Raw genomic sequence first — 27,276 nt, 5'->3', positions numbered from 1 at the left:
TAAATAAATAAATAAATCATGATTGCTTAATAAGCTGTGCACCATTAGGCTGACTATATCAGTTCATGGTGAATTTCGAGCTGGTGTGTTAATAAAGAAAATGTCTGTGTATTCAGTGTATGTCTCTTCCTCCTCCTCCTCCTCATGATATCAGTGTGTACTGCTGATGCTGCTGAATGGAGGTCTAGTATCTGCACTACTGCATGCAGAATTTCACCTGTCAATTAATCACAGGTGATTCCAGAATTATTATTTTACTAAAATGAGTTAATATTTTTTCCTATTCAGAGAATACTGCATCATGGAAAAATTAACAATAACAATAAGGTTAGGGTTAGCTACGCGCTTCAACCCCTAATAAAATGTTAATAATAATGTACATATCTGATAAGGTCTGCTATGGTCACACAGGTTTGTTTACGTGTTAAACTCATGGTTGACGATCATGTCCCTTCCCACTCACCGTACATGCTAACTTTAGATATCCATCATTTTTTTCTCATGTTGAATTGAAGAGAGAGAGAAACATTTGTGCTGCCTTCACGTGCTATGGAAAAGATGATATTTTCCACTTGTGAACTGGTATTTACCAGTGTGTTGTGTTCAAGTGCTTTTGTTGTCGTAATGTAGTACCCGCAAGGTCTGTGTCAGTAGAGTATCTTTTTTATCTTTACAAAAAGAAAAAAAAACGTAAGTGTGGTGCTTTCTGATGATTAAAACATAATTAATTATAAAAAAAAATTAAAACATATCATAAAATGATTAAATATGAACCAAGGAAATTGCGGCGAAGTTGAAAATTGAGTGTTACGCATTATATTACAATCGTTAATGACACACCATTGTGTAGGCTACAAAAACTATCCGCTAACAGTATTCACGACTCTTGCATTGCTCTCCGCCATTTTGAAAAGGTCAAAGGTTATCTCATCTCGGCAACTCGTGCATCAAAATATTCTACGAGTTGCCCAGTTGAAAATACCACATGAGGGGGTGTTCATGTGCATTTTCCATGTCGGCTTTTGGTATTTACCATAATTACCATAGCACGTGAAGGCACCATTGGAGATGGTCCTCACTGCAGAACACGGAATCCAGGGGGAGGAGTTGGATCCAGATCCAACTCCACCCACCTTGCATATCTCCGCCCCCTGGGGAAAAACGTTTTTGAAGATTAATAAGTTAGAAGACGAAGAAAAAAAACTAAGACAGTAAAAATCTAAACAAATTGTTTATAATGAGGAAGAGTTTGAAGAGAGAACATACTTATAGGATAAGTGTTATAAGAAAAATAAGTTCAAAAAAACTTAAAAGAAGTTGAACTTCACGAAAGAAAAACTAACGAGTATTGCAGTTTTACGAATATTAAGATATACTTATAACATTGATGGTATTAACTATAATCACTTTGATCTAGTTCTTTGGATCAGAAGGTCGATGTGCTCAGTCGTAACAGAGGCTGCACATTTCACGTACACACGTGATCAGACCAATCATCACATTGTAAGAACCAGAAGGATCAGTGATTGGTCGTACATTGATTTGTTACTATTGAAGCTACAGGCTTTCTGTGCGCTGGTTACAAATTAAAGTCTCTGCTTTTCTTTTAACATTTGATGAATATTATCATATATCAGTGATATAAGTTAGTTTTTACTATATGTAATGACTGTGGTGTGTTTATATTAACATATAATGCAGAGTTAGCGAGTATTTAATCATATTCATGAGAGGAGCAATCTGGGAACTTTTCATTGGTCGGCTCCTCAACCCTTTACCCTTTACTGGACAAAACGTGGTCACGTGACTAAAGCTCCAGGAAGTTTTCGAAGCAGCTCATTAATATTCATGAGCACGCCTCCGCCATAGTAGGCTAGTCGAGGGCGCTGAACGACGCAGCGTGATTTACATCTCCATGGCTGCTCTTTTAGTTAGAAAATGCTGCGGAATCTTCGTGTGTTGTTCGTCTGCGCGCTATTAGTCTTCTTCTCGGTGCTCTACATATTTAATCAGCTGGTGTCGTCACTGGAGAGCGCGAATCAACAGGCTCGAGCGCAGCGGACACGCGCAGCGGATCCAGGCCTGAGTGAGCGCGCGCACGATGACAGGTATGTAAACAAAACAACCTCACAACAACACTACACACATTTACTGCACTAACTACCTCACGACAATACAGAATTCAGCTCATAAATACTGGACTCGTTATGTGAAATCTTTAAAATATATAAAAATGACTGGGCAGTCGTTATAAATAAGGGAATTCTCAACGAAAGCAGCCTTTAAGAGTAATTTAGCCCGGCTATTGCTTATTTCAGGCTGTTTTGTCAATTTTAACAATTATTTGTGATGGATTTCTGGTCATTTAGCCTTATTGTGTGCTGATGGATATGAATTTGGTCCCGCTGACGTTTATTCTGCTTAACTTCGGCTAATATCTACTTAATATTCATAAGCTTCGTTCATAATAGTAGACGTTAATTCGCCCGCTGGCTAACGCCCGCCCACCGGTCCGCCAATCAGTGACGCCTACTGGGTGAACGTCATGTTACGTAATTAATAATATTTGCGAGTCAGGTCATCTTGAGTTCAATTTCACAGTGGTGTGAAACAGTCCCCCTTAAAGACAGTTTAAGAGTTTATTATTATTATCCTCATTATTTGTGGTGTATTCACTGCTGAATGTCAATGAGTTAACAGTGATTTTGATCTTCTTTCTGTTGTTAGTACTAGTGTATTAATTAGTTTAGATGCCCTCCACATATGATGGGTGAACAGGATCATTATTGGTCTGTCAGGTTACAGGCCGGTTGTTAATGCGTCTCTGATTGAACCCCGTCTCTGATCACGAAGAGCCTGTTTGTGTGCCTCAGGTGTGACTCGGGCTCGGCCTCTCGCTGGGAGCCGTACGGGACTCTCCCCGTGTGCCGAAGACACTGCGTTACGGACCCGGCTCTTAGGTAGGGTCTCGATGGGTCTGAGGGGTTGTGTGTGTGTGTGTGTGTGTGTGTGTGTGTGTGTGTGTGTGTGTGTGTGTGTGTGTGTGTGTGTGTGTAGCTGGACGGGGTTTGCAGAACCAGATCCATGTGAACGTACATCATTCCCAGCGGGTGCTGACCTGTGTGCTGACCTCTGACCTGTGCTGTTGGCCTGTGTGCTGCTGACCTCTGGCCTGTGTGCTGACCTCTGGCCTGTGCTGTTGGCCTGTGAGCTGACCTCTGACCTGTGCTGTTGGCCTGTGTGATGACCTCTGACCTCTGGCTGTGCAGGTCCGGCTGGGATCCGGTCGGGCTGGCGGTGGTGGCCTGTGGCTCTCGTCTGGAGGAGACGCTGACGATGCTGAAGTCCGCTGTGCTCTTCAGCCGCAGAGATCTGCACTTCCACATCTTCGCAGAGGACGAGCTGCATGCCGGCTTCACACACGCCGTGAGCTCCTCTAACACCAACACACACAAACACACACACACACACACACACACACACACACACACACACACACACACACACACACACACACACACACACTCTGGCTCTTCATACGCAGAGTTTGAAATGAACACACGCCGAATGCGGGTAAAGATCAGCTGTGGCGGGTCAGGCTGTCAGCCAGCCGGGCCTGTTACTGGCTCTGTTTCCTCACTGTGCTGAACGAATCGGTTGAGTCAAAGATTCAGTGACCCATTCATAAACTGCCTCATTCTGAATAAATCAGCCGTTTGAACGAATCGTTTGAATGAATGACTCAATGACTCAATGACTCGCTCATTAAGACGGTCGCCTGCCGCCTCCTACTGGCGGGTTAGTTTCATAAAGTATCATTCTCTTCAACATTCCTTATTTGTATATTCAAAAATATAAAAAATAATCTCATTTAATACAGTCATAATTTTTTCAATGTAAATTATTTAATTTGATTGGTAACAGCCTAGTGTCTTATTATTTTAATAGAATATATTGATCAAATTTAAGAATTTGAAATGAAAGATGGAGCATACAGTTAATAAAATTAGGGGAAAAATGCCCTTTATAAAGGTAACAAAAAATATTCTGAGTGTTTTCAAACAGTGATGTAATGAAACATTAACAACTTAAGTTTGAAGGGAGTAAAGCCTCTGTTTAGGCTATTAAGGAAATGTAATTTTGCCAAAAGAAGAACTTTTATTTTAAATAAATGTCCATTTTAAATCAGCCTACTTCAGTGTGATGTCACCATATTATCATGCTTAACACTGAGAATTTGAATAATTGTAATGTGATGATCAGATGCAGATATCTAAATCAAAGAATATGGGCGTTTTGCGGGTTATTTATTTTTAACAGTGGATTCGGGGTGACTCAAAGTGCACCAGATTAATGAATTTATCTTTAAAATGTAAAAAAAATTCTTCCGGGGGGGCATGACCATTCTGTGAGAGTGAGGGCGGAGCGCTGATTTCGCGGCTTTACTTCCTGCTCACGACTGCGCAGGTCTGGTCCCGAGATCGCTACTGCGCAGACTCAAGTTCCAATATGTCAGCGCCATATCGGGACTCTGGCGGCTTCAGTTCTCATCAATGGAAGAGAGCGAAGGGGCATCGTCCATATTTTTTTACAGTCTATGACTTGAACACACACGTCACTGCGCAACACATAACGGTGCGCTTGTTCATTTGCATTGAAGCCACAGCGAAGATTAAAAAGCAGTTGGTGAGCAGAAAACACACTGATATCCAGCATTAGTGGAGACGCTGCTGTCGTGTGTCTGAGAGCATCAGCTCAGAGATCATCTCACACTCATGTGTCTCATTTACACTTAAAGCAACACTATGTAACATTTTTTACCTTAAAATAATGTTTCCAAAATGGTCTCAGTGGTTCATCAAGTCGTGACGGGGTGAGTCGTGACGGGGTGAGTCCTGCCTCCGCTCTGCAGCCCTATATCTGCTGTAACCTCACTCTGGAAGATTGCCACACCGGGTCGTGTTTCTGTAGTTCCAATGAGACAGAAGAAAACTACAAACTTGACTTGCTTTACGGCAAGCGTTACAATAGTCATTATTTAGCTTTTCTTCGTTTCTGATGTCGCAATACATCATACTTTCATGAAATCATGACAACAAAATGAACATTACTTCTCTGACCCCATTGTCAGATCATTTTTCTTGTTTTAAGCAAAAACTCACTCACTTTTTCTCCCAGAAAACATATTACATATTACTACTACTATCTTGATTTGAGAATTGTGTGTGTGTGTGTGTGTGTGTGTTGCAGCTGGACTCGTGGCCTCGCAGGTTTCGCTCCAGGTTCCTCTACAGTGTGTATCCCGTCAGCTTCCCCAGTGAGAACGCCAGAGAGTGGAGGAGACTCTTCAAGCCCTGCGCTGCTCAGAGACTCTTCATCCCTGTGAGAACACACACACACACACACACACACACACACACACACACACACACACACACACTTCATAAGGCTCTTCAAGCCCTGCGCTGCTCAGAGACTCTTCATCCCTGTGAGAACACACACACACACACACACACACTTCATCAGATCAGGCCTGTAATGCACTGAAGACCTGTTAAACACCAAACACTGTTGTCGTGCGAATGAACGGTCAGAACACATTAAAGTTTTCTGTTTCCTGTAAAGCGGTGTTGTGTTAGCGGCCCCTAATAGTTAAAGCTACACTGTGTGATATTTTCCCCCATCTAGCGGTGAAATTGTATATGACTACCCAGTGAATATTAGTTTCTGTTCCTTTCAATTCCGAGGGCGTTTTAACTCCTACGGTGGCCGTATTACTCCTAGATTAACACGGCTTCTAGTTCGACTTCGTCCAATTGCGCCTTTAAAACTATCACCTGTGATCCGTCGCAGCACAGATTTATGTTACAAGGTAAACAATACTTTTTCACCATTGACGCGAGGAAAAGTAACTTGAGTTATACTAGAGGTCGTTCTGGCGTTATGCACAGCCATGCTATGGTTTGACAAGTAACTATAAAACTTGGAGTTTACACAAATAGGCTGAATTACCTGTCGAGAAGAAAGCAGAAGACTTCGGTGTCTGTTTTAACATCTTTGCTCCTCATGAGCTCTTTCCATCTGGGAAAAGTTACTCCAGTATTGACTTTGGTCTTGCTGATTTGCCCAAATGATTTGTAGCAGGAGTGCTTTCAGGCTCAGAGTGTAAAACAGGCTTCAGGTCTGAGAGGAATAAACTTTACTCTACCTCCTGGAGAACTTTACTCTACCTCCTGGAGAACTTTACTCTACCTCCTGGATAACTTTACTCTACCTCCTGGATAACTTTACTCTACCTCCTGGAGAACTTTACTCTACCTCCTGGAGAACTTTACTCTACCTCCTGGAGAACTTTACTCTACCTCCTGAATAACTTTACTCTACCTCCTGGAGAACTTTACTCTACCTCCTGGAGAACTTTACTCTACCTCCTGGAGAACTTTACTCTACCTCCTGGATAACTTTACTCTCAGCTGGAGATGTGTGGCTTCACCCGATGTAAGTGTCCTGATGATTGAGGTTTGATGTCGACTCCTCAGCTTGAGCTGAGACTGAAACTGATTGAATCCAGAGCAGAACATTTTCCTCCTGAGCGTCTGTGAAGTGACCGGCCTGCTTTACCAGCAGATTCTATCAGATTTTATTTTTTTTAATTATTTATTATATATATAATTATTATTATATTTTTTATTATTATATCTTTTTTTCAGCTGATTTTTTAAATTATTTTTTATTTTAATTATTTATTTCAGCTGATGTTTTTTATTGTTATTTTGTTATAATTTCTCAGCTGATTTTTCTATTATTATTTTCTATTCATTTCTCAGCTGATTTAAAAAAAATAAAATAATAATAATTCTCAGCTTTTTTTTTTTTTAATCATTTCTCAGCTCATTTTTATTATTATAATATTTTTCTCAGCTCATTTTTTTTTTTTTTTTTTTGGGGGGTGTCCCTGACTATGGATTTTCATAGTCGAATCAGAATCGTCAAGTCTTGCCTATAGTCGACTAATGGTCGAATCATGTGTATGGGGGTGTGGCTGGGGGCGGGGCTTTAACATTTCAAAGCCGCGATGTACAGAAAATCAGAAAAGATATAGAAGAAAATTTATAAAAACATTTTGGATCAATAAAACTAAGAAATTAATATTTTTATTTCTCAGCTGATTTAAAAAAAATGATTGTACTTCTTCTTCTGCTGATTGTGTGTTGTGTCTCAGCTGATTCTGCAGCACGTGGACTCTGTGCTGTACGTGGACACGGATGTGCTGTTCCTGCGCGCGGTGGAGGACGTGTGGCGGCTCCTGGAGGGCTTCAACCAGACCCATGTGGCGGCGATGGCCCCCGAACACGAGGAGCCGCGCATCGGCTGGTACAACCGCTTCTCCCGACACCCGTACCACGGCCACACCGGCCTCAACTCCGGCGTCATGCTCATGAACATGACTCGCATCAGACACACACACTTCAAGGTCAGAGACTCCTGTGATGAACATGACTCGCATCAGACACACACACACTTCAAGGTCAGAGACTCCTGTGATGAACAAGACTCGCATCAGTCACACACACTTCAAGGTCAGGGACAACAGTGATGAACACGACTCGCATCAGACACACACACATACACACACACACACACACACTTCAAGGTCAGGGACAACCATGATGAACACGACTCGCATCAAACACACACACACATACACAGATACACACACACACACACTTCAAGGTCAGGGACAACCGTGATGAACACGACTCGCATCAGACACACACACACATACACACACACACTTCAAGGTCAGAGACTCCTGTGTCATCAAATTAGTTTATATAAATATACTTTTTAAACGTTGAATGTTGATGTTGATAAAACGTGTGTGTGTGTGTGTGTGAGAGGATGTCCAGCAGATGGCGCTGTTGCTCTTCTGTTGCTCAGATTGAATGATGTGTTTTCTCATTACAGAAGTGGTTTATTCATTCATTTATTTGTCACACATGAGACTGAGCAAGAGTGATTATTATCACCATTATACATACATGCACTCAGATGACTGATCTGCTGGACTGAACACAGGAGGAAAAGGAGAGTCATTCACAGTGTGTGTGTGTGTGTGTGTGTGTGTGTGTGTGTGTGTGTGTGTGTGTGTGTGTGTGTGTGTGTGTGTGTGTGTGTTGCGCGTGTGTGTGTCTGTGTCTGTGTCTGTGTGATTCTGTGTGTGTGTGTGTGTGTGTGTGTCACAGAATGACGTGGCAGCAGTGAGTCTGAAGTGGGCTGATCTACTGATGCCACTGCTCAACAAATACAAGCTCAACATCACCTGGGGAGACCAAGACCTGCTCAACATCATATTCCACTATAACCCAGGTACACAGGTCACATGACCACCGCATCATCACCAGGTACACAGGTCACATGATCACCGCATCATCATCATCAGGTACACAGGTCACATGATCACCGCATCATCATCACCAGGTGCACAGGTCACATGATCACCGCATCACCACCAGTATAGTGAGGTCATGCAGCAACAGTAGTACGGCAAAGCAAGTTTATCTATATTGCACATTTTATACATGAATCATATTATTTGCCTTCTGAAATTTGAAATATTTATTGCATGCATATTGTGAAAGAGAATGCTTATTGCTGGAATATATAATATAACTGTATATTGTATAACTCAGAATAACATGCTCCCATAGTACTCTCAACACTGTTCACAGTAGCTTTCTGTGTGCATGACATACACAGGTGTGTTTCTGAGTGTTAACTGCTCATGACTCACTGAGGTCAAGCAGTGTGACATCATTATTAATGCTCATTAGCAGACTGACTTCATTATATTAATGCGGTATATACTCTCCCAGTATACAGTTTTAAGGTGGTCTCCCAGTAGGATCTAGTTTTAAGGCGGTATATCTTAAGGCGGTATTGGTATTATGGGGGATATATCTTAAGGCGGTACTATATCCCAGTAGGATCTAGTTTTAAGGCGGTATAAACTCTCCCAGTAGGATCTAGTTTTAAGGCGGTATAAACTCTCCCAGTAGGATCTAGTTTTAAGGCGGTAATACGGGGATATATCTTAAGGCGGTATATCCCAGTTGGATCTAGTTTTAAGGTGATATAAACTAGTGCTGCACGATTAATCGTATCGCAATCGCAATCGCGATGTCAAGCCTACGCGATTATATGACACAAAATGCTGCGATTTTATATTAAATAAACAAATAAGCCTATAAATGCACCATCTGTTAATTTTTGGCATCCTTTGGTCCCGCTCTTATTCATGCAAATGCTTTTAAACCATTCATGCGCGATAAGACAAAAAAGAACGCGCTGTCAGTCAGTGAATGTCCTCCTGACACACACACACACACACACACGACCACTGATAGACGCGCGCCAGTATCAAGTTCTCTTTCGCGGTAGAACGAACAACACACATGTAGCCTATGCCAAAATGAACGCGCTGCCTGTGACACACAGAAAGACTCGCAATAATATCGTGCGTGCGCACAAAACAGCATGCCAGAATACAGTTCTCTTTCGAGCTTGAACTTACAATAACACACAATTATGCCAAAATGTCTTTTTGTCGAGTATCTTCATAACATAAGATTAGTCTTATGATGAACGTTAAGAGTTCTGACTCGCGAGAGAATGAGGTGCGTATGAGATCCGCGTCTCTGACAGCAGCTGGTCTTAAAGGGACAGTACACAGTAGCTACTAATTATATCTGTCGCTAAAGTTAATCAAGGAAAAACAAGGAACAGAGAAAAACACTCACTGCTCTTGTCACAAACATCAGCGTACACTCTGAAACCAGTCACTTCTCTATATAAACAGGCAATTAAGATATTTGACAAGAAACCGAGATGGCATCATTGTGATATCATACAAAAGCACAAGCTTTTTACTTTTGAAAATTTTAGTATTTTGAAATTGACTTTTAAAAGCCCCCTATGGACAGGTGTTGAAAATTAGCACATGTGCTATAACACTTTAAACAATGCACCTGGTTCGTCCAATGTTATTGCTTTTTCCATATTTAATCAATATTAAATAAATAATAAAAAATAAAGACTAAAGAACTTTTTTCTTTAGGCAGATTATCACTAATCTGTGTGTGCATTTATTTTCCTTGAGAACCAAGCAAGTTGACTCATGAAACCATTTGTTTATTATATCGCATATCGCAATCGCAATATTGACCTCTATTATCGCAATATGACATTTTCCCCAAATCGTGCAGCCCTAATATAAACTCTCCCAGTAGGATCTAGTTTTAAGGCGGTATATCTTAAGGCGGTAATACGGGGATATATCTTAAGGCGGTATATCCCAGTTGGATCTAGTTTTAAGGCGGTATGTACTCTCCCAGTAGGATCTAGTTTAAAGGTGGTATATACTCTCCCAGTAGTATACAGCAGAGGTGGGAGTAAGTCACACATGTGCAAGTCACAAGTAAGTCTCAAGTCTTAACCTTCAAGTCTCAAGCAAGTCCAAGTCAATTTTGTGAAAAGCAATTCAAGTCAAGTCGTAGCTTGGGTTAAGCAAGTCACTGGCAAGTCATACAAATGTTTGACGATTTAACTGAATTTATATATTAAAATAAGTTAAAACTGTAGTAGTTACGGACTATGGGATTTTTATTTGCAACAAAAAAATTGCAATATGCATTTCTACTCAAAAGGACTCCACATACAGCTGAGTTGTTAATACAATAAAAATCTAAAAATAAATAAAATGTAAACCTACAGTACATAGCCTAAAATGTAACTGAAATTAGGCCAACATAAAAGCATGTAAAATATTGAAACAGCTGCTGTACCTAAATATGCCTCAAACATTGCAGAAGACCATTAAAAAGTCTTAATCAATGCAAGTATAATGGTTTCTATGCCACCAAATGGCATTCTTCAAACAAGCATCCCCTTCATGGAACATGAACATCTATATCCTCAAGTTAGATATTTCCTTTTTTTTCTTTCTTTTTTTTTTAAAGGAAAGAGCAAGAGAGGTTATTTGATTTAGTATGATGAAAGTGAGTGAATGTGTGTGCATCTGTATGAGTGAAGAGTGTATTGTTTGCATGTGCGTGGTTGTGCTTGCAAGTTCGAGGTTTTTATACATTTTTTGTTTGTTTTGTTTATTTGTGGATGCATGGTTGGGTTCACAAGTCTGTATGAATATTTTTATTTGTGTGTGTGAAGGTGTACACAATCTTTTATGTGCATCCCCAAAAACTATCCATAGGCTTTTCACTCAAAGTCTAACACTGAAGACCAATTATTAGACAGTGTACGATTGCAAAAACAAAGTTTACAGTTTGACAAAAGCACAAGGTTGTGTTTTATTGCGAGTTTACACAAATATAAGTAAACACTTTGCAGTTTGAATGATGTCCTGTACTATGAACTAAATGACAGAGTATGTTTTTATGTTTCCACTGTTCGATCGCGCCCGCGCCTCTCTCTCACCCCCCCGTTAGCACTCTCTGCTTGCCTGCTGCGTCACGTGGTTAGGTTGCGGTGCGTTCTAAAACAGATATCTATTCAACAGAATACAAGTTATTTCGAGTCATTTAACTCAAGTCCGAGTCAAGTCTCAAGTCATGAATATAAAGTCAAAGTCAAGTCAAGTCTTTTATAAATATTTGTCAAGCAAGTCTCAAGTCTTAAAATTTGCGACTTAAGTCCGTCTCGAGTCAAGTCATGTGACTCGAGTCCCCCACCTCTGGTATACAGTATTAAGGCAGTATATACTCTTCCAGTAGGATCCAGTTTTAAGGCGGTATATACTCTTCCAGTAGGATCCAGTTTTAAGGCGGTATATACTCTCCCAGTATGCAGTATGAAGCGCAGTGTCCCGCTCTGAATCCCTCTCTCTGGATCCGCAGAGACTCTGCTGGTGTTCCCGTGCCACTGGAACTACCGGCCCGATCACTGCATCTATGGAAGCAACTGCCCCCCCGCCGAACACCACGGCGCTTACATTCTCCACGGCAACCGCGGCGCTTACCATGACGACCGGCAGCCGGCATTCAGAGCCGTTTATGAGGTCATCCAGCAGGTATGATCGGGTTATCATCGTTCACTAACTAATGCCAAATGTCTAATGTTAAAGTACTGAATACCTTAAAGCGCTCAACACCCCCAGAGGACATATATCAAATTATAAGGTCTTTCTTTTCTTTTCTTTTCTTTTCTTTTCTTTTCTTTTCTTTTCTCTTTACCTTTTTTTTTTGCTCGTCTATTCTTCTATTGTTGTTTTTCTGTTTTGTTTCCGTGTTTTGTTTTTGCTCCATTTTTGTGTATTTTGTAAATTTTTTGTATGTAAATAATTTTTTTTTTATATATATATCTATACAATTCTGTAAAAAAAAAAAGTAATGATGCTGAACATTCAGCTTTGACCACAGGAATCCATAGGAATCCAACCCTAATACTCTTTACTGTATATTCACATAGAAAACAGATGATCTACACTGGAATAATATTTCACAATATTACTGTATTTTTCATCAAACTTCTTTTAAAAATATAAAACATTTTCTATAAATGATGGTATTTTTACTGTATTGTTGATTAAATAAATGCAGCCTTTTATTTAAAAAATTTAAAAATCTTAATTATTCCAAACATTTGACTGGTAATGTTTAAAAAAATACACATTTATTTATTAATATTTAAAATATTTATAAAAAGGAATAATAATAAAATAAAGAAAAAAACACACAACAAAATAACTTAAATATTAGCTAAAATTAAAATGTAAACAGAAAAGAAAAACTAGTTCAAAATATTTGTAAATAATTAAATACCTGGCTATGATCCATGGGCTTAATATTTCACTATTAGTCGTCAGAACTGTTCATTTATATTATCCAGATTATTCTGTGGTTATTTCCAGTTCTCGTCTCCCGCCGAGAGTTTAATATCCCGATGGAGTGATTACATCAGGCACTTGTGTAACACATAAAACATAATTAGCCGCTGTTAATGTGGGAGGGTCCTGACACACACTGTCCCTCTGCTGTGTGTGTGTGTGTGTGTGTGTGTGTGTGTATCACACCTGCTCAGGTGATCAGACGGTCCCGACACACACTCTCCCTCTGCTGTGTGTGTGTGTGTGTGTGTGTGTGTATCACACCTGCTCAGGTGATCAGACGGTCCCGACACACACTCTCCCTCTGCTGTGTGTGTGTGTGTGTGTGTGTGTATCACACCTGCTCAGGTGATCAGACGGTCCCGACACACACTCTCCCTCTGCTTGGACCGGCCTCTGTTTGCGCTCGCTGGCACTCCTCAGTGTGTGTGTGTGTGTGTGTGTGTGTGTGTGTGTCCTCGTCTGGACTGCTTCAGGTGCCAGGGATTTTCCCGAATCCAACTGGCAATGTTGGAATATCAGGATGTGTTTGCACTGCAGGGTTTGTGGAGTCTTTTCACACACAGTTGGGAATGCGACTAGAAAATTGCCTAGAAAAGTATGTGTTGGTTCTCTAGTTAGTGTGTGTGTGTGTGTGTGTGTGTGTGTGTGTGTGTGTGTGTGTGTGTGGTCATTATGGTCAGTGTCGCTGCTATCACAGGAAGTCTCGTACACCATTAGCTAATGTGAGCATCCATTAGCGGCGGCTCATGATTCAGTTGCTGATGCGTCTCTGCGTTTCTGCGAGTTCATGTCCAGATCAACAGATCAACAGCCCAGAGACACACACACACACACACACACACTCTCACACACACACATACACACAGGAGGAGCTGTCCATCAGGAGTGTGTCACACACACATTCAGTGTTCGCTATTCCCTACAGAAACATCACATTTATGTTGCTTGCTTTACATTTCTTGTTTTCACTCTTTCCCTCACACACACACACACACACACACACAGTAGTGGCGTAACCGAGAACTGTCCCGTCCGTAACCGAGAACTGTCCAGTCCGTAACCGAGAACTGTCCAGTCCGTAACCGAGAACTGTCCCGTCCGTAACCGAGAACTGTCCAGTCCGTAACCGAGAACTGTCCAGTCCGTAACCGAGAACTGTCCCGTCCGTAACCGAGAACTGTCCCGTCCGTAACCGAGAACTGTCCAGTCCGTAACCGAGAACTGTCCAGTCCGTAACCGAGAACTGTCCCGTGCGTAACCGAGAACTGTCCAGTCCGTAACCGAGAACTGTCCAGTCCGTAACCGAGAACTGTCCCGTGCGTAACCGAGAACTGTCCAGTCCGTAACCGAGAACTGTCCAGTCCGTAACCGAGAACTGTCCAGTCCGTAACCGAGAACTGTCCCGTCCGTAACCGAGAACTGTCCCGTCCGTAACCGAGAACTGTCCAGTCCGTAACCGAGAACTGTCCAGTCCGTAACCGAGAACTGTCCCGTGCGTAACCGAGAACTGTCCCGTCCGTAACCGAGAACTGTCCAGTCCGTAACCGAGAACTGTCCAGTCCGTAACCGAGAACTGTCCAGTCCGTAACCGAGAACTGTCCCGTCCGTAACCGAGAACTGTCCAGTCCGTAACCGAGAACTGTCCCGTGCGTAACCGAGAACTGTCCAGTCCGTAACCGAGAACTGTCCAGTCCGTAACCGAGAACTGTCCCGTGCGTAACCGAGAACTGTCCCGTGCGTAACCGAGAACTGTCCAGTCCGTAACCGAGAACTGTCCCGTGCGTAACCGAGAACTGTCCAGTCCGTAACCGAGAACTGTCCCGTGCGTAACCGAGAACTGTCCCGTGCGTAACCGAGAACTGTCCAGTCCGTAACCGAGAACTGTCCCGTGCGTAACCGAGAACTGTCCAGTCCGTAACCGAGAACTGTCCAGTCCGTAACCGAGAACTGTCCCGTGCGTAACCGAGAACTGTCCCGTGCGTAACCGAGAACTGTCCCGTGCGTAACCGAGAACTGTCCCGTCCGTAACCGAGAACTGTCCAGTCCGTAACCGAGAACTGTCCCGTCCGTAACCGAGAACTGTCCCGTCCGTAACCGAGAACTGTCCAGTCCGTAACCGAGAACTGTCCAGTCCGTAACCGAGAACTGTCCAGTCCGTAACCGAGAACTGTCCAGTCCGTAACCGAGAACTGTCCCGTCCGTAACCGAGAACTGTCCAGTCCGTAACCGAGAACTGTCCAGTCCGTAACCGAGAACTGTCCCGTCCGTAACCGAGAACTGTCCCGTCCGTAACCGAGAACTGTCCCGTCCGTAACCGAGAACTGTCCAGTCCGTAACCGAGAACTGTCCAGTCCGTAACCGAGAACTGTCCCGTCCGTAACCGAGAACTGTCCCGTCCGTAACCGAGAACTGTCCAGTCCGTAACCGAGAACTGTCCCGTCCGTAACCGAGAACTGTCCAGTCCGTAACCGAGAACTGTCCCGTCCGTAACCGAGAACTGTCCCGTCCGTAACCGAGAACTGTCCAGTCCGTAACCGAGAACTGTCCAGTCCGTAACCGAGAACTGTCCCGTGTGTAACCGAGAACTGTCCAGTCCGTAACCGCGAACTGTCCAGTCCGTAACCGAGAACTGTCCCGTCCGTAACCGAGAACTGTCCCGTTCGTAACCGAGAACTGTCCCGTTCGTAACCGAGAACTGTCCCGTCCGTAACCGAGAACTGTCCCGTGCGTAACCGAGAACTGTCCCGTCCGTAACCGAGAACTGTCCCGTGCGTAACCGAGAACTGTCCCGTCCGTAACCGAGAACTGTCCCGTCCGTAACCGAGAACTGTCCCGTCCGTAACCGAGAACTGTCCCGTGCGTAACCGAGAACTGTCCCGTGCGTAACCGAGAACTGTAACCGAGAACTGTCCCGTCCGTAACCGAGAACTGTCCCGTCCGTAACCGAGAACTGTCCCGTGTGTAACCGAGAACTGTCCCGTCCGTAACCGAGAACTGTCCCGTCCGTAACCGAGAACTGTCCCGTGTGTAACCGAGAACTGTCCCGTCCGTAACCGAGAACTGTCCCGTGTGTAACCGAGAACTGTCCCGTCCGTAACCGAGAACTGTCCCGTCCGTAACCGAGAACTGTCCCGTCCGTAACCGAGAACTGTCCCGTCCGTAACCGAGAACTGTCCCGTCCGTAACCGAGAACTGTCCCGTCCGTAACCGAGAACTGTCCCGTGCGTAACCGAGAACTGTCCCGTGTGTAACCGAGAACTGTCCCGTCCGTAACCGAGAACTGTCCCGTGCGTAACCGAGAACTGTCCCGTCCGTAACCGAGAACTGTCCAGTCCGTAACCGAGAACTGTCCCGTCCGTAACCGAGAACTGTCCCGTCCGTAACCGAGAACTGTCCCGTGCGTAACCGAGAACTGTCCCGTGTGTAACCGAGAACTGTCCCGTCCGTAACCGAGAACTGTCCCGTGTGTAACCGAGAACTGTCCCGTCCGTAACCGAGAACTGTCCAGTCCGTAACCGAGAACTGTCCAGTCCGTAACCGAGAACTGTCCCGTCCGTAACCGAGAACTGTCCCGTGAGTAACCGAGAACTGTCCCGTCCGTAACCGAGAACTGTCCCGTGCGTAACCGAGAACTGTCCCGTGCGTAACCGAGAACTGTCCCGTGCGTAACCGAGAACTGTCCCGTGCGTAACCGAGAACTGTCCCGTGCGTAACCGAGAACTGTCCCGTGCGTAACCGAGAACTGTCCCGTCCGTAACCGAGAACTGTCCCGTGTGTAACCGAGAACTGTCCCGTCCGTAACCGAGAACTGTCCAGTCCGTAACCGAGAACTGTCCCGTGCGTAACCGAGAACTGTCCCGTGCGTAACCGAGAACTGTCCCGTGCGTAACCGAGAACTGTCCCGTCCGTAACCGAGAACTGTCCCGTCCGTAACCGAGAACTGTCCCGTGCGTAACCGAGAACTGTCCCGTGCGTAACCGAGAACTGTCCCGTGCGTAACCGAGAACTGTCCCGTGCGTAACCGAGAACTGTCCCGTCCGTAACATTAAAGGGATAGTTCACTTTGAAATTAATTTTTGATATGTTTTAGCTTACCTCAAGGGCATCCAAGATGTAGGTGTCTTTGTTTCCGCAGTAGTTTCAATTTTGATATTTTTAGGTCAAACCGTTCTTGTCTGTCAGTCATATAATGCAGGTCGATGGTCACTGGCTCAAAACACAAGCACAGAGTCCAAATTAAAACAATTCCCCATCGTCCAAATTAAACAATTCCCCATCATAAGTACACATTGATGGCCTAAGACACAAAACGAGCGGTTTGTGTGAGAAAACGAACAGTATTTATATTGTTGTTATCTCTTGAACACAGCACACGTCCAAATGATCTGACGGCGCGGGCGGGTATAGATATATACATAGATGTCGCCTTGGCTACGGTTTCGTTCCAATGAACTGTTCAGTTCAGTGTTGATTCAGTTCAGTTCAATGTCGATTCAGTTCAGTTCAGTGTCGATTCAGTTCAGTTCAGTGTTGATTCAGTTCAGTTCAATGTCGATTCAGTTCAGTTCAGTGTCGATTCAGTTCAGTTCAGTGTTGATTCAGTTCAGTTCAATGTCGATTCAGTTCAGTTCAGTGTTGATTCAGTTCAGTTCAGTGTTGATTCAGTTCAGTTCAATGTCGATTCAGTTCAGTGTCGATTCAGTTCAGTTCAGTGTTGATTCAGTTCAGTGTTGATTCAGTTCAGTTCAGTGTTGATTCAGTTCAGTTCAATGTCGATTCAGTTCAGTGTTGATTCAGTTCAGTTCAGTGTTGATTCAGTTCAGTTCAATGTCGATTCAGTTCAGTTCAGTGTCGATTCAGTTCAGTGTTGATTCAGTTCAGTTCAATGTCGATTCAGTTCAGTGTTGCGTTAGTTCAGTTCGATGTTGATTCAGTTCAGTTTAATGTTGATTCAGTTCAATTACAGTATCAGTGCTGCAAATAATTGTATTATCATTATTGACGGGTTTGTTCTTTTGAAGAGGCTTTGGATTATTCACCGTGACACTGACTCTGATCTGATGATGTTAATGAACATCTGAGAGTGTGTGTGACTCTCACACCTGACTCTGTTCTGTTTGATGAAGACCCTGAGCTCGTCTGATGAGTGTGTGTGTGTGTGTGTGTGTGTGTGTGTGTGTGTAACACATGTAACTGTGTTGTGTTTATCCTCAGTTTGTGTTTGATGAAGACCCTGAGCGTGGTCTCCTCGTCCCGCTGGAGGAGAAGCTGAGGAGCGCTGAACACACGTACTGTGGCAGAGTCCCTCACGTCTTCACCAAACGCCTGCGCCAGAGCATCCGAGAGCTGCACACACACTGAACACACACACACTCCAGGCTTCAACACACACACTCTCCAGGCTTGAGCTTCGTTATCACTGTAGATCGGAGCGATCAGACTCACATCTCTCTGATGAATCACAGATATTATCCAGACCATCAGCTGCTGACAATCACACACACACACACACACACACACACACACACTTCTTGATCTGAGAGTCTTTGTGCTGGGAAACAGGACAGAAACACAGAGTAAATGTGAATAAGCAGAGCGTGACGGAGCTCATATTAGTGTTGGTACATCAGCTCTTCTCGAGTCTCACGGGAGATGAACTGATCCCAGATCAGCACTCAATTATAAGATATTCTTATTATTATTATTTGACTTCTTCATAACCTTCACACACAACACGCCCTCGCTCATCTGTGTGTCCAGTTCTCCGTGATACTGAGGGTTTCTGAATACTAAAGCTATAATGAATGTAAAAATCAATTCAAAAATCAAAGGTTGGTACATTTGTATTATAATTGTCCTTTATGACGCATGTCTGAAATCATAAATGGGGGATTTTATATTCCATTTGGAAATGATTTTATATTTTATATTATTATTTCAGGTTATTTCTTGACAACTTTGGGAATTTAGTCAGATTGAGGCAGCATCTGTGCCATGGTACGAGTTTAACCCTGAAACTACAGATGTGTGTCTTTGGGTCACACTTCACCCACAGATAAATACATTAATTAATTAAAATCAAGTTTTTTCATCTCCTGCCCTTTAATATTACAATAAAAATACTGCTATATATATATGAGTATTTTTTAATCAGTATAAATGAAATGATTTGAATCAGTAGAAATGAAAGGTTTAGTTGGATGTGTGTGTTTGATCATGCAGGTCGTGTGTGATATGAATGTGCTCTGGTGTGTTAATGAGAGTTTTACTGATTAATTTAAATGTAGAAGTGTGTAAGAACTATATTTAAGTTGAAGATATATTTGTAAATCTGTCAGAGCGTGTGTGTGCGTCTTCAATCCCGACGTCTGAATGAAACACTATATTTTTGTAATAAAAGTGATTTCTCTCTGAGTTGTGTTGAGGTGTGTGTTCATTAGTGGACGTCGATCACACTGAGGAGCTTAGCAGAAGAGGTCAGGGGTCACGATGATGTGGAGCTGAAGGTCAGGTGACACAGGGACCAGAACTGAGGAGTTCAGCTTTATTCGGGAGAAACTGCACTCTTCTTTATGACTGTGTGTGACAGGCTTGCTGGTGTTTATTAAAATACCACAAAAATATTCAAATTAAAGTTGATCAAATGCAGTTAGACAGACAGACAGATGTATGGACAGATAGACAGACAGATAGATAGACAGATAGACGAGTGTCTGGTGCTGAACTGAGTGTGTAAACACCAGCGAGTCCAAGTGTTCTCCTGGATCTGGACAGAAGTGTGTTTGAGAAGTGATGAGGTTTTTAAGCGAGGCCATCGATGAATTACAGCAATGAACAGGAAATGACCCGGACACTGAAACCCAGGAGCTGTTTGGGTAATGGTGTGTGTGTGTGTGTGTGTGTGTGTGTGTGTGTGTGTGTGTGTGTGTGTGTGTGTGTGTGTGTGTGTGTGTGTGTGTGTGTGTGTGTGTGTGTGTGTGTGTGTGTGTGTGTGTGTGTGTGATGAATGAGCTGCCAGAATCTGAGCAGAAACTGGGAAGCAAGCAGGCAGAAATAAGCTCGAGCTCCCAGGATTGATCACAGGCGTCTCGCTTGATTGGACGAGAGAAATTATGTCACCAGTTTGGAGCGTTTCCATTGGTTGTTCCCAGAAAGATGCAATTGCACACTCAGGGCCCTATCTCGCACCCAAAGCATTTGACTTTGTACACGACGCATGTGTCATTCCTATTTCTCACCCGACGCACAGCGGACTTTTCCCTCCACAGACGCACGTCTGTAAATTAGGGAATGAACTTGCGCTCCCGGGGGCGGTTCAGGGAAAAGAGGAGGCGTGTTCCGGCGCAAACGTTCCCTGGTGCTATTTTGCAGTTTCAGAAAACAATTCCGCCACTGACCAGGAGAAACCTCGTCTAAAGTCAGTGGCGCGTTCAGATGCTATTTTAAGGGCGCATTCTTGGCCATAATGTAGCGTGTGCACAACACACACACACTTTGCTTCTCTCATCTACACACAGACGCAGCAGTTCACATTTTTGTAAATCACACATTATTACCAGGAAAAATATTCCACACGAGGGAAATCATTGTGGTGTCCATGAAAATGTGAAATAATAGGCATAAATCTAGCTTACACATTTACCCAAATGATCATACGCCTGTTTAACCGAAGCTAATTTGTGTGTGTTTCTCCATCCCCAATGTCACTTCTCTGTGTTTTACGGCCCTGACGAGAACGTCGGTCTCCTCGGCTGTGAACCGCTCCTGGCAAATCCGCCGTTATAATAGCAATCCGCCATGGAACAAGCACACCTGCTCTTAAAGGGAATGTGAGATGTCGCTCTGATTGGTTTATTTCACGTTACCCCCAAACCACACCTATGAGTAATGAAGCTTCAGACCAACACATTTTAGATTTGCGTCGAGATCCGCCCACAAAGTGACTTGCGTTTCAGATCGTTAAAATAGGGCCCATAGACTTTTATAGAATCTAGCTGTGAGTTCAGGCTGACTGGGACACTTTCTGCCATTGAGATGACTTGTGAGATGAAAGTGTCCCAATCATCCTGAACTCACTCATATTTATTTTATCTATGCGATTTGTATTATTGGAAATAATTTTTATTACTAAAAATAATCCTGGGTTGAGCCTTTTGTGTAATTTTTTGGGTTCTTTTTCAGTGTTTGGGTAATTTTCTTGTGTTACCCAGATCCTGGGTCAGATGTAATAACCCAGCGGTTGAGTTATTTCTCGCGGGCTATTTGCGCCCTCTTCAGGAGAGAGCAGATCTCAGCGCCATCTTGCTGCGTGTCTTCGGTAAAATACAGGTTTGTGTACATTTTATCTTATCTAAAAATTCGTTATTTTGCTGTATATAGTTTAATTTGATGCAAATCAACATTCGTGCGCTGTGAGTCACTATAGTGTCACGTCTGTCTTTACACGTGATGAACGCCTGACGCCTGCATACATTTATTAAAAAGACACAGAACCGTGGAAACGGGACGACTGGTCGATTACACTTGAATTACTTCTAAACGTTTAATTTTGACCTCTAATATTTGCAGCTTAAAGGTTGGCAATATGTATTACAAATTATATAAACTATACTATACTGTATGTTTAGAATATGTTTAAAAATAAAGGAATATTAATGTAAGCCAGTGGTTACAGAGTATTTTTAAAACATTTAGAGGATTTAAGTTCATCCATAGACACTAATTCATGTATGAAGTAAAAAATAAAATAAAAATAAATAAAAGCTAGTATAGTAAAAATGAATCAGCTAGGCTGGGTTAAATGAACAACACATTTTGCTGGGTAAAATTAACCCAACATGTGTTTTGTCCTTTATTTAACCAGCCCTCGGGTTGAAAACAACCCAACCCTGTGTTTATTAGAGTGAGACTGAAACATGGCTTGACATTTCTGATATTTTAAGGTTGCTATTAAACTCTTGTCCGTCATATTAATGAACACAGATCTGCTTTATATTCAGAACATGATCAGTTCAACATCTCAATCCACTATTTTTTATAGATCCTCAGGTCAAGTCTTCCTGCATTACGCCGACAGTGAGATGCTGGTTTCCACAGGCCGGTTTACTCGTTTTCTGATTCTGTCCTGCAGTTTTCATCCGCTGGGATCTCGTGTTCTTCCCGTAATTGGACTGAGATGACTTTCATGTTGAGCTTTATGGCTCATTTGAGGTAAAAATCATGTTGTGGAGTAACTGTAGTTATATAATAGACCATCAATCATTTCAATTGAGCTTCTGTTGCTGGAAGACGCCACTCGAGCTGCTGGGAGAGCGAGCTCTGGCTGTAATCAATGAGCCGTTCTTCAGGACTCTCTGTTAGTGAGACACTGGTGAGTTATGGATGAGGAGCTCTGATCGGGAATCGGGACCTTTACAGTCAAACCAAAAATAATGTAATTTTTGATATTGTTTCACTAGAGTGTGCAGGACACTATAGCTCATTTCTGTAAGTGAGGAGAGCAGAATAAAGTAAACTGTGACATATTATACCCAAATATTCTCCAAATATTGACTACCAGTGACATTTATAATACAAACATGATTGGGACACTTTGAGCTGATCATGTTTTGCTGAAGTGTGTTTTCTTTAATTGCTAATGCTCTTTTTACACACAGACTGAACACAATGAAGCATTGCTTGGTGATTGGTTGAGCTAAACTGGTATTATCTAATTGTGTTAATTGAGTTAAATTTAACAGCTGACAGATATTCACCATAATTCATGTGTGAGACAGTCTAACAGAAGGACGGACAAAACCAGTCAAATATCAGCTGAGCTCTGCTCATATTTTCTAAACTATAGCAAATAAACTGAGATAATGTGAGAAATGTTGAAGGAATCTGAGTAAAGTTTGGTCTGACTGTATATGGATGAGTCTGAAATGTTCTCAGTGGTTTTTGTCTTGTTTCCCAGAATGCACTGCACTGAGATGAAGGACTCGAACACACACTGATCCTGCCAGACGAGCAGCTGGTGTTTCTGAGGAGCGTGTGAATGTGTGTATTGTCGCTTTTGACACAGTGAACCAGTTACAACTGGCAGATTCTCACATGATCTGACCTCGTTACTCTCAAAATACTTTATCTTACACTATAACTTACAGCAGGCGTTCTCAACCCTGGTCCTCGAGGGCCACTTTCCTGCAGAGTTTAGCTCCAACCTTGATCAAACTCACCTGTCTGTAGCTCTCTCGTAATCCTGAAGAGCTTAATTAGCTGGTTCAGGTGTGTTTGATTAGGGTTGGAGCTAAACTCTGCAGGAAAGTGGCCCTCGAGGACCAGGGTTGAGAACGCCTGACTTACAGTATACCTTACAGTATATCTTACAGTATATCTTACACTACTGGAGTTAGAGTTCAGCCAAGCATGTAATATCTCCAGGTAATGTTCAGGGAGTTACACTGCTGGAGTACTGACAGGTTATAGGTTCATTTCCAGAGCTCTTCTTACGGTTCAGATCATCTGATTGATTAATGCTAATTATGAGTTTAATATCTTCATTCATAGCATTAGTTCTGCTTCACAGAAACATGAATCTGACTGTAATATGATTACAGTGATGGGTGTCAGTTTGACGACGGCGTATATAAACGAAACGAGTGTTTGAGGGATAATCTCCAGGAGAGTTCAGTAGTTGAGGCTGATCTGGTGATAGTGTTAGCTCTGTGATCCGCATGTTCTCCTCATCAGATCGTCATGTGTCGGCCTGAGGCCTGAGCTAATGAAGCCATCGCTCATCTCTTTCACCTGATCTTCTGTGTTTAACTGTTCTCCAGTGAATCTGAAGACATGATGGACGAGACGCCTCGAGGGAAGCTTGCTCTCCAATCACTGCTTCACATCTGTGAAATATCTCGTGTTCCCATCGATACCTGTGAAGATTCTCCCAGCGGATTCGACTCTCGAGCCTCGGACACACAGACGTGAGCTCATCTTAATAAGCTGTGAATATGATTTGAGTTCGAGAGCGCGTGACTGTAAGAGGACAGCAATCACTGATTCTCAGCGTTCAGGCGTTTCAACAGTTTCAAGATGAGGCGCTTTATATATCAGTATTATCATTAAAACATTTTAGTTACTTGAAATAAAATTAAATAAAATATAAAACATGTACATTTATTTTAATTTAGTTTAAAAACTACATACATACAGTTAAATACAATATAGACATATTTTTAAATAAAAAATTACCAAAACACAAAACTTACAAAAAAAACCCTAAAACTTCAACTAAAATTCATATGGAAAATATAAATATACATTTTACCAAAACAGCCCAAAAAAGTAATAAAAACAACAAAACAAAACTTTTGAAAAAATCTAATCAAATTGAACTAACATTAAAATATGAATAGAAAAATAAAGATGTATTATGTAAATATACGTACAAATATTACTAAAACAAAAAACTAATAAAACTGACAAAAATACTAAAACTTTAATTAAAATCTTAATATAAATAGAAAATACAATTAAACATTTTTAAAAAATTACTTAAAAGAAACTTTATATTTAAGTTTTATATATACACTTTTTTAAGTTTATATATATATATATATTTAAGTTTAATTTTTGCTTATATATATATATATATGCAAAATATAAATAAACATGTTAAATGACTAAAACAAACAATAAAACTATTAAAAATGAAAAAAACACAAAAATAAAAAATGCTAAAACTTAAATTGTAAATATAAATAAATACTTTTTTTAAAATACTAAAACAAAAACTAATAAAAACGTCAAAACACAAAACTAAAAAAAAAAAACCAATGACTAAAACTAAATTTAAATATTAGAAAATATAAATTAAAATGAGAAAATATAAATATAAAAAATACCAAAAAAAAACTAATGGAAATGACAAAAAATTGAAATACTAAAACTTTAACTAAAATGAAAATATAAATGAAACATAGAAATATGTATTTTGAAAAATGACTAAAACAAACAAACTTTGTGAAACGCTGTGTGTCTGTGATGAAGCGTCGCCGCAGGAGAGTCGTTAGTCAAACAGCCTTTTCATTTTAGAGACGTTTCTCAGCTAATTTCAGCTCGCCGTCCGTCCTCACACACACACACACACACACATCAGCGTTATTTATGTGCGCTGCAGGACTCGTCTGTGAGATGGGGAACGTGTGATGGAGGCTTGGGGAAATAAAGGCCTGTATTTCCAGCAGTCCACTGTGACTGTAGATCTTTGATTGATTTTGATTGTCTCAAACTAATAGTGTGAGTTTGGGCTGCGATCGTCAGTGTGATGTCAGTGATATTAACATTCATTTAGCAGAAACGACATCCTTTAGAAATCGCCTTTGTAAAGATCTCTCAGTGAAGGAGCACATCTGATCTGAGGAGTCATTCATCACAATATATCGCGTCACTATATCACAATACAGCAGTGTTTCTCGTGGATAGGGACAGTAAGTGTGTAGTTCACCCAAAATGAAAATATCTGTGTGAAAAAAAATGCACGTTTTCAGAGTTTTAGTGTCAGTTCTACATTAAACTACTATATATAATGTTGAATATAATGTATAATAATGTAATGGGGGATATTAGTGTGTCCTGATAATGCCGAATGTCTGATGTTACCAGTAAAAAGTGGAGTATATTATTTTAAATATATCTAGTCAGTGACAGTGCAAGTATTCGTCTACAATAATTCTGTGTTTGCAGCTTCAGAATCATGAATATTGTTATTCTGGTGTCTCTATTGTCCTGTGCTTTGGGTTTCAAGTCCAAGCCTCTTCATTTACACACACAGTGTAATATAAAATTTAGCATTTTAATCAACAATACATTTTTTGTTAACCTTTTATCATATATCTGGGAGTATCGCAATAATATTATGGTATGGTGATATGTTTCGAATCGTGACATGAGGGTATCGTTACAGCCCTATTCATGACACAACCGCTGCAGGACGACACACACACACACACACACACACACACACACTGATGTTCACTATGACGTGTTCATTCCCTCTGGCTGCCGATACGATCTCCAGTTTTAATTGAAACCTGTTCTCTGGTGATGGACAGCTCTGGAAGATGGTGTGTGAAGAGTGTGTGAGGGCCGAGACACACGCCCGCGAGCGTTTGAGGGAATCAGGGCGTAATTGATTCATTCAGTCAAGTTAGAAATATTAAAGGAACACTCCACCGTTTATTGAAATAGGGCTTATTCACCGTCTTTCCTACATTTAGATCGGTGGGCAAACGCATTTTTGTCTCAGTGCATGCATTGTTTTAGCTTGACTTGGTCAGCGCTAGCTTAGCTTAGCATAATGAATGGAATCCTTTGTTGCCAGCTAGCATGTCCTGAGTAAAAGTGATAAAAAATTAAAAAAACGGATGACTTCTTGTGGCCTGCGTATTCACAACGAGTACAAATAGCGATGCAGATTAACACTAGGCGATTTCCTAGGCAGATATTGACTTGGGACTATATTGGGGTGAAGCACAGGCGAAGCACTGCTACTGGGGCGCAGAGATATCACACTCACCACCAGTTCGTGTTGGCTCTCATCCTCACGTCCTCAGTTTTTTTTATCACTTTTACTCAGACATGCTAGCTGGCAACAAAGGATTCCATTCATTATGCTAAGCTAAGCTAGCGGCGGCGCTGCCAAACTAAAACAATGCATGCACTGAGACAAAAATGCGTTTGCCCACCGATCTAAATGTAGGAAAGACGGTGAATAAGCCCTATTTCAAAAAACGGTGGAGTGTTCCTTTAATGACAGGTGATATTTGACATGTTAGTTAATGAGAAACACCAGCTTTACTGGTAAAACACCTGCGGTTTCCTGGAATCAACACATGCATTCACACAAACCTAAACCAGACACTGTTAGTTCATGCATTAACTGATGCTAACAAATGAGGCCTTACCGTCTCAGCTGGACACCAAACTGGTTCCACTGGTTAGACTGGTTTTGGTGCATTTTTTGGGCACTTGTCAACCAGCTAAACCAGCCGTGAGACAAACTAAACCAGTATAAACCAGCTAAACCAGTATAAACCAGCCGTGAGACAAACTAAACTAGTATAAACCAGCCGTGAGACAAACTAAACCAGTATAAACCAGCTAAACCAGTATAAACCAGCCGTGAGACAAACTAAACCAGTATAAACCAGCTAAACCAGTATAAACCAGCCATGAGACAAACTAAACCAGTATAAACCAGCTAAACCAGTATAAACCAGCCCAGCCGTGAGACAAACTAAACCAGTATAAACCAGCTAAACCAGTATAAACCAGCCGTGAGACAAACTAAACCAGTATAAACCAGCTGTGAGACAAAGTAAACCAGTATA

General features: G+C 41.9%; 1 protein-coding gene across 2 annotated transcripts; it reads left to right on the top strand.

Annotated features, from left to right (window-relative positions):
• Positions 1–1,442: 1,442 nt before the first annotated feature.
• gxylt1a (glucoside xylosyltransferase 1a) lies at positions 1,443–19,318 on the top strand. 2 transcript variants are annotated; one of them, XM_084397979.1, is made up of 8 exons: positions 1,444–2,108; positions 2,874–2,960; positions 3,270–3,426; positions 5,251–5,382; positions 7,223–7,474; positions 8,247–8,370; positions 11,913–12,085; positions 18,119–19,318. In XM_084397979.1, exons 1-8 carry the CDS (start codon positions 1,939–1,941, stop codon positions 18,263–18,265), a joined length of 1,242 nt encoding a protein of 413 aa, XP_084254105.1. In that variant the 5' UTR covers positions 1,444–1,938; the 3' UTR covers positions 18,266–19,318. The 2 variants fall into 2 exon arrangements, with proteins under 2 accessions (XP_084254106.1, XP_084254105.1); XM_084397980.1 differs by lacking the exon at positions 2,874–2,960 and having other exon boundaries at positions 1,443–2,108.
• The last annotated feature ends 7,958 nt before the right edge of the window (positions 19,319–27,276 follow it).

This window comes from Rutilus rutilus (genome assembly GCF_951802725.1).
Source record: "Rutilus rutilus genome assembly, chromosome: 23".
In the NCBI taxonomy this organism is placed as follows: Eukaryota; Metazoa; Chordata; class Actinopteri; order Cypriniformes; family Leuciscidae; genus Rutilus; species Rutilus rutilus.
This window is presented reverse-complemented; position numbering and strand designations above follow the sequence as displayed.